At 39.2% G+C, this 7,800-nt stretch overlaps 1 protein-coding gene and 1 non-coding gene across 2 annotated transcripts; one reads left to right on the plus strand and one right to left on the minus strand.

Annotated features, from left to right (window-relative positions):
• Positions 1-464: 464 nt before the first annotated feature.
• Positions 465-1,673, plus strand: LOC112293867 (uncharacterized). Its single transcript, XM_024543795.3, has 2 exons — positions 465-970; positions 1,308-1,673. The coding sequence occupies exons 1-2, from the start codon at positions 666-668 to the stop codon at positions 1,318-1,320; spliced, it is 318 nt and encodes a 105-aa protein (XP_024399563.1). The 5' UTR covers positions 465-665; the 3' UTR covers positions 1,321-1,673.
• Positions 1,674-3,481: 1,808 nt separating this feature from the next.
• TRNAE-CUC (transfer RNA glutamic acid (anticodon CUC)) lies at positions 3,482-3,554 on the minus strand. Its single transcript has one exon. It is a non-coding gene; the product is annotated as a tRNA-Glu (tRNA).
• Between the last annotated feature and the right edge of the window lie 4,246 nt (positions 3,555-7,800).

The raw sequence follows: 7,800 nt of genomic DNA on the forward strand, positions 1-7,800 counted from the left end.
GATTTGGTATGCCAGCAATACTACTGCTAGGTGTTGGTTCCAAATGATAATATTTGTGGATGATGATTTTTGCAAGTTTTTTTTTTAAAATGATCTGCTATGGTTTACAAAACCAAATTGACGTACTATGTGCCTTAAATACTTCCAAGGTGTCAACCAGTGCAATTAAAAAAGATCCAAATAAGAAATAATAAATAAATAATAAACATTTGTACTAATGGAGAATTGAAGGGACACGTTCGTCACATGGAGTGGGCCTTTAAAAGCACCACAGGAAGAAAAAAAAAAAAAAAAAAAAAAGGGTCCAAAGGCGAGCATTACAATCACACGCCAACTCAGCAAGGATTGGATGAACGGAAAGATCGACAATTTTCATCTATTCGAGCCCATTCACATCACACGCAACGAGACCACCAGACTTATCTGACCCCGCTCGTCTGACAGCACGGAAACCAGCACCAGCTTCGCGTCTCCGATTCCCTCCTTTGTTGCCTCCTTCCCTCCGATCGATTGCTGCCACTGCGTCGTCCAACTCCCGCACTTGGAGCCCCCCCTAGGGTTCAGTGTCGCCATCCAATTTGGGCAGCTGAAGTAGAAGCAGAAGCTGAAGGGAAGCTGAAGGGAAGGAAAGGAAAGATAGGCAGCGAGCGAGGGAGGGAATCGACATGGAATCCAGCGGGCATGGCCAGGGAGGAGGAGGGCAGGGGCAGCACGACGGTGCTGATGCCAATTCGCAGAAGACCGCTGACCTCACAGCCTTCGTGCAGAACTTGTTGCTCCAAATGCAGACTCGCTTCCAGACCATGTCCGAGTCCATCATTACCAAGATCGACGAGATGGGATCGCGCATCGACGAGTTGGAGCGGAGCATCGGTGAGCTCGTCAAGGAGACCGGCCACGCCGACGCCATCTCTGCTTCGCCGTCCCAGTCCTCTTACCAGGAGCTGCGAGGAGGGGGCTCCTCCGCAAAGTAAGTGCACTGTCTGGCCGTGAGGTCTGGACCAGAGAGACATGGAAGTCTGAGATAGGGTTTCGTGGTGACCTTTCCGTGGTGGTTGCTAACTTTGTTGAGGATGTGGTTGGCGTACGTGCGGATTTATTTTTTATTTTTTATTTTTTCTGCCGGGTTGCGCGTCCCGCTGTTACGGTAGGGTGCTTTGTTATCAGTCTGGCAATGCGGTGGTTGGTCTGGGTGGTACTTGTGCCGATTGGTGGGGATTTGAGGCAGGAGTTTTGATTTCGGCTGCTTAGTTATTTGTTGCACTGAGATGTGGCTCGATTTGAGGACATTACGTGCGCCATTGCAGGGATTCGAGGTAAAGCCCGAGAATATATTGGCAGTTGATAAGGGAGTAAGGAACTTACAGCTGAGCTTTTGTAGTGTGCGTTGTTGGAGAAGCACGGGTTTGTCGTTGCGGTCATCTGTGGCGATGACGATATGTGTAGATTACACTGTCATCCCCAGAAACTGTTGGCACTGCAAATTTGATTTACGAGCAGTGTGCCGCTGGACCTATAAACTATTGCAAAGGATGTTATGGTAGCAGAAGGACGGGATTGATTGCAGAAGCTTTGGTGTTGCATGAGCGTGTAATTTAAACTCTATGACTATGATTTAAAATGTCAACATTATTTTATGTAAATGTACTACAAGTACAGGGCGTTTTATGTTCTGAAGCCTTGCCATTGTAAATGGACGATGTGGTCTTTCAGATGTATGTGAGAATGTTAGACGGCGTGCGGTAGCTTGGTGTGAGAGACCCTTGTGAATGCGAATCGAATGGGGTTGAAGTGTGAGGATCCTTTTGACAAGAGAGGAGAGAAGGGAGGGGCACATAGTGAATAGAAGCACGTTCGTGTGGTGGTTCTTGTGCAGTGTGGTGGCCCTGGACTTGGAATGTTGTGGGATATAGGACATCGTAGTGAGACTTTGTTGTTCCATGCAGATGCATTAAAATGGTCATTGTTGTCAGCGGTGGTCGGGTGGATATCCCTGAACATATCAGAGAACTATTTATAGTTTGAGCTGATCTGACCATGTCTTGACTGCCCGGCCAAGGTGTCTTCTTCCTCTACCTCCGGCTTTGTGGACGATCTTGAGGCGGTCCAGTGGTTGTGTACGTGAAGCTCATGCACATGCAGAAACCGTGTTCACTGGATGTGGCAAGTACGGAAAGGTAAAGTGGAATGACCGACTTTGAGGAGCGCAATATTTGTTACTTGTTGGGGACTGGTCAGCATGAGCAGGGCTGAAAAGTGGGTAGAGGTTATGATTTTTGGAGGAGGCATACGGTAAGCACGAGCACAATGTTACGCGCCTCGAGGATAGGGGGTATCGATCGTGGAGTTTTTCAAGGATACGGAGGTGGCACCAAGGTGAATCTGGGTCTGTGATGCTGAGTATGAACGGGCGTGGAGGTCCGGCAGTTAGTGGAGGATTGGAGGATGTAAATGGTTAGACGACGGAGTCGGGACTGAATCAGATGCTGGATGATGTGTAAATCATGTGGAGTTGCTGAGGTGTAAGATTGGTAGCCCATTCAATTTGAGAGATCTGCATCGGGATGGGAGTGCACAAGAGTTGTGAGCCATCGTCGTGCCGACCCTTACTTTTGTGGTCTACGGCCGATGTTTGACATTGTTTGCCAATGATTTCCAAAGCCATGATTCGAATTTTTTGATGTCGCTGGTGTACACACAGAACAACGTGCCCAGCGACTCATGCTGTATGTTAACATGTGATCCACTGCGCATTTGCAATTTCAGCAATTTTGAAACACTCGTGGCAATATTAGAACGCAAGAAGCGCTCGTGCATGAAGCCGTTGGATGTGCTACCCTTTCTCAGTCTGCAACATGCGTGGGGTTGACAGCGATTTACTCCAAGTCAGCGAGAGGTTGCAGTTAAAGGTACGTGTCTAGGGGAGTGGGTGCCTGCAGTGATGTCGCTCGAGTTCCCCAACCGCATCCTCACCACGCGTCTCCCGTCATTCGAGAACCCTAGGCAACGGAAGTCAGTTCGATTGGGCCTTTTCCTGTAGTAGTCGTAGAATCTATCTTGCCATGGACAGAGTGTGCAGCATAAACTTTTTAACGACAAGCCATTAGCTGAATACAGAAGACATCATGGAACCCGTTTTTAAATCTATCCGTGCAGTGAAGGGATTTTGGTCTTAATGATTGTGTATGGGTGGTTTGGGGGTGCTGGGTTTGTGGACGAGTTTAGAATGGGCATCTCTTTGGAGGCTTGGAGCCCTGTTGTGTTTCATGAATTGGGCACTGACGAGAGCCAAAGTGGAGTGAGGTTGTGATGGTCCAGAGAAATGGGGGGGTTCGAAGGGCACTTTTTCCATCTGCGGATCTGCGGGTGTCATTCCCGTGCCTCGGTTCTCGCCGGGGAGGACTGCAATGATGATAAGGGCAGACCTCACAAGAGGAAAAGGTTTAGAGTTCTATTGTAGTCTATTGTTCTACTCGGGCGATTCCGTTGCCGGGACTCGAACCCGGGTCGCTCGGGTGAGAGCCGAGTATCCTAACCATCTAGACTACAACGGATGCGGATAACTCTCTGATCCGTCACCACCAATTTCCTGCGTCTTCGCGTCACGGTATTACTCCCGCCCACCGACCATGCCCTCCAAACGACTTGCCACGCACTCCCAAGATGGATGGGTTTTTGATGAAATTAAAAATATATTTTAAATTTTCAACGGCACAATTTATTTTTAAAAAATTGCACCTTATTCTAATAAAGATATCACAAGAAATACTTGTATCATTTAGTACCATTATAGATATATGTACTAAATGATACAAGTATGAAAAGAAAAAAGAAAAGAAAAAAATAGAAACTTGATTACAGATATCTTTGTTTGTCTCTTATCCTAATGTTTCACAACTTCCCAACAATCTTGAAATTTCTCACCAATAATTAGTAGAGGTGGAATAGAGCTGTGCCTTGTTTCATATTGCAAATTCTTAGTGTTATTATAATAGCATCATGAATGAAGGTTTTTGCTGAAGTAAACATCTACACACTTGATTTGGTTCGAAAATGACTTCTAACATAAATAAATATTTGTGTATATTTGTGTGTGTATGAATGGTTTTTTTTTTTTTCCTTTTTTTTTTTCCTTCTTTTTTTTTTTTTTTTGCCTTTGAAAAAGAAGAAGATACAATTGTTTGTAGATACAAACTCTGCTCACTCCAAGACCAACATGATTGAAATTAACACAAAAGGAGGATGTTAAGATAGTCCTACTCTCTTTTATGGAACTATTCTTATAATCTTAACAGGTAACTTACTTCTCATTGAACCCTACGTCAACCTCTTGTTGAGTTTGGACCAACAACCACGATCATAGAATGAGAGCCGAGCCAAAGGAGCGCAAACGATGACTTGTTCACGCTGCACGAACCGCCGAGACTGCAAAGCATTGGCGCAAGTGCGGCATTGTGGAGCACCCAGTGGCACTCGAAGTCCGTCAGCAAGAGTAGCCTCGAATGGAGACTCTGCTTTCACTTTGACGATCACGAAGAGGCCCACGGAGCAAGGCAAAAGCGGAGTCAGTATGATACAACAACCGCATCGACGACATGGTTGATTTGGCAGGAGAAGGTGCAGAGGAGAGAACGCTTCACGAGGAATTGACCGGTGCATTGTCGAGGCCTATTCCTTAGCGTGCAAGCAAAAATGTGTCGTTTCAAATGCTCGAGGGAATATTCAAGGCGTGGAGCACAAGGAAGCTGGCCTTGATCTCAAACTGTGTGCGCTCGGAGACAACCCTATGCTCTCTCAACGAGGTGACTAAACACTACGAAGTGTGAATACTTCTCAACCAGGGAGCAACCTCCTGGCTGCAAGGCAATGCACGTTCTCTAGCTCGGCGGTCCGTGTCCCTTCTGTGGAGACAACAGCATGTACGCTGCACCTTCGACCTCCGCAGCAGAAAAAGTTCATGCCTGCTCACGAGAAAGTAGGAATCCCCGCGAGTACGACGACGGTGATTTCGTTCAACGACAGGCGATGCGAGTTCTGTAACACCAACGCACAAATGGAAATTTACAAAGCATGATGGTGCCCGATACAAAACTGGAAATGTACTCGTGCGGCGGCTACTGTGGTTGCTTAACGACGTATATCCACAAGACGAGACTGTGAAGAGGAAATCTATGATCATCCTCGCGAAGCTTGAATTGCGAATGGCAGACCAAGCTTAGCAGCAAAAGTAGTGTGTGCCTGTGGAGCATGCAGCCGGTCGAAGTAGGATAGTAACACAGAGAAATATCCGCAAATGGCAGCTGGATTCGAACCTCTCCATTGCAATGCCGTCGGAAGCGAATCGAAACACAGCGAAGCATCGGCAACACGAAGCTGGATTCGAACCTTCGACCTATCAGATGCAATGACCGATAAATTTCGGATGAATCCGATCATCAACGTAGTAAAATGAACGATGAACAGAATGTGTCTTAGATGGATGGTGAACGTGGTTACACTCGGCATTCATCCAAGTGTAAATTAGAGTTTAATTTGGACCTCGGTTTTTGAAATAGGTTTAAGTAGGTATGAAATATTGATCTTTTCAATAAAAAAACCATCCAGAAAATTTACTAATATGCTATAATAATAATCAATCTAAGTTTTTTACATGGTAATCATTGATATTAAGGTCTTAAAAGAAATATTTACAAATATTGAGAATACATTATATATATATATATATATATATCTTCAGAAGAGCAAGAAAATGTTGTTAATCCTCATACAAATCTATAAATTAAAACTAAGATAATAATAAAATAATAAAATAAAACAATCTGAGAAAATTAGAAGGAACTAAAAACACAAATCAAATGAAAGATATAGAAAAATTGTGAACTTTTTGGTTAATTTATAATTGAATCATTCTGGGCTTTAAGCAATAAAATATATATTTTAGAGCAGTAATATGTTTGTGTATCCAATGCTAACAAAGGAAGAGTAAGTCCACGATGTGTGATAGACTCTATGTTCAAGGATTAAAATAATTGGACACCAATTTAAAGTGGAATATTAAAAGTAGTTAAATTTTTTATGTTTAGACCTTTTAAATCACTAAAGGTATCAATTTCAAAAAATAAATTTCAAAATAAAAATTCTTAAAAATATATTTTTATAACCAAGAACGGTTAGCTTTAAATTCTTGAATTCAAAAAAAACTTTACAATTGAATGTATTATTCAAAGATCACTAAATCAAAGCAAGGATTTCTAATGTTTTTATATGCAATCAATTAAAATCCAATAATCTTCTTATGTCAAATTTCAAGGAAGATAGCAATTTTCGTTTTATTGATAAATGTACAAAATAAATGTACGAAATTCAAAAATAAATATAAAAAAGTATGAGTAAATATGTAGATTTAAGATTTTTATATTTATTTAAAATAGGAATTGAATGTATGGCTTATAATATTTAAATAGAGTGGTAAAAAAAAATTCTTCAAATAGGTAAGTTTTTATAGATTACAATTTCAGACATATTTATTTTAAAATACTCATAATATTGTATAAAAGAATAAATGTTTAAATTTTTATTAATTAAAAATTTTGAATTATTTTAAAATACTATTGTTTAAGATTTAGGTGAGTTGATTTAACATACTTATATATATATATATATATATATATATCAACGAGAATAAAATTACACATGAATATTTTTACATCTTTTTAAAAATAAATTAATGATAAATATGAATTCTATAGTTTTTTTATTTTTATGAAGTACACACTAGGTATGAAAACCATATTTTAAAAGTTGAGTGTGCTCTGAATTCTAAAAATGACTTTAGGAATTGTTTTGGAATAAAAAGTGAAATTTTATTTTTTGGGTTTTCTCATAAATGCAGCAGACATCATTATTTATCAAATTAAAAACTTAACTATATAATTACTATCATTTTGAATTGATAGTAAAAAAATAGAGGAAAATTACAAATTCCTAAACATAACATATCAAGTTCCTTAGATGATAAAAGTTCTTAAGAAAAAACATCCGATTTTTTTAAAAGATAATTTTAAATTCAAATAATTGTTATAGGGAAAAAATAGAATTTTCGAAAAAATTAAACGTTACATTTTTTTTGAATAATCAAAGCTTGTTGTTTTAGTATTTAAAATTAGTTTATAAGAAAGTATAGAAATCACAAATCCAAATACACAATAAATTGAACCATGTGTTACAGAAAGGAATACTTAATCAGAATATCTTTTATCACTTATAATGTTTTATAATACATCATTAAATAAGACGAATTAAATTTTATTTATTATAAATACCTCTTAAATAATATCTATATGATCAACAACGTAGGGGAGATAAACATTACTTGAAATTAGATTTTAATTAGTCCTGATTTGTTTTTTGGTAGTATAATATTTTTTTGAGAAATTAAGAAAAAAGAAAACTTGTAAGAACATTTTTGGGACTAATAATCAATCATGTAATTATGAAATATAATATACTGCCAAAATGTTTATATTTAGAGGAACATTTTCAAAAAAACAAACAAAAAACTCTTCCAATTTATTTCGGTATTTGTTACATCACTTTTGATACTTTTAGAATTTATATTGTTGACTACCATTTGTTTCTTTTGAACAAATTATTGCAATACACAATTGCAAACATAAATATTCATGTAATCATAACAATGATATTATTACTGTCATGTGTATGTTTCATGGTTGTATTGGTACATATAAATATATAGATACATATTCATTTCAGTGTAGGTTTATGAATTGTGGTCCATTG

This window comes from Physcomitrium patens, chromosome 16, assembly GCF_059467195.1.
Source record: "Physcomitrium patens ecotype Gransden chromosome 16, ASM5946719v1, whole genome shotgun sequence".
Lineage (NCBI taxonomy): Eukaryota > Viridiplantae > Streptophyta > Bryopsida > Funariales > Funariaceae > Physcomitrium > Physcomitrium patens.

What these genes read in the sequence shown, in the direction of transcription:
- LOC112293867 (XM_024543795.3), top strand. Translation starts at nt 666, where the DNA reads ATGGAATCCAGCGGGCATGGCCAGGGAGGAGGAGGGCAGGGGCAGCAC.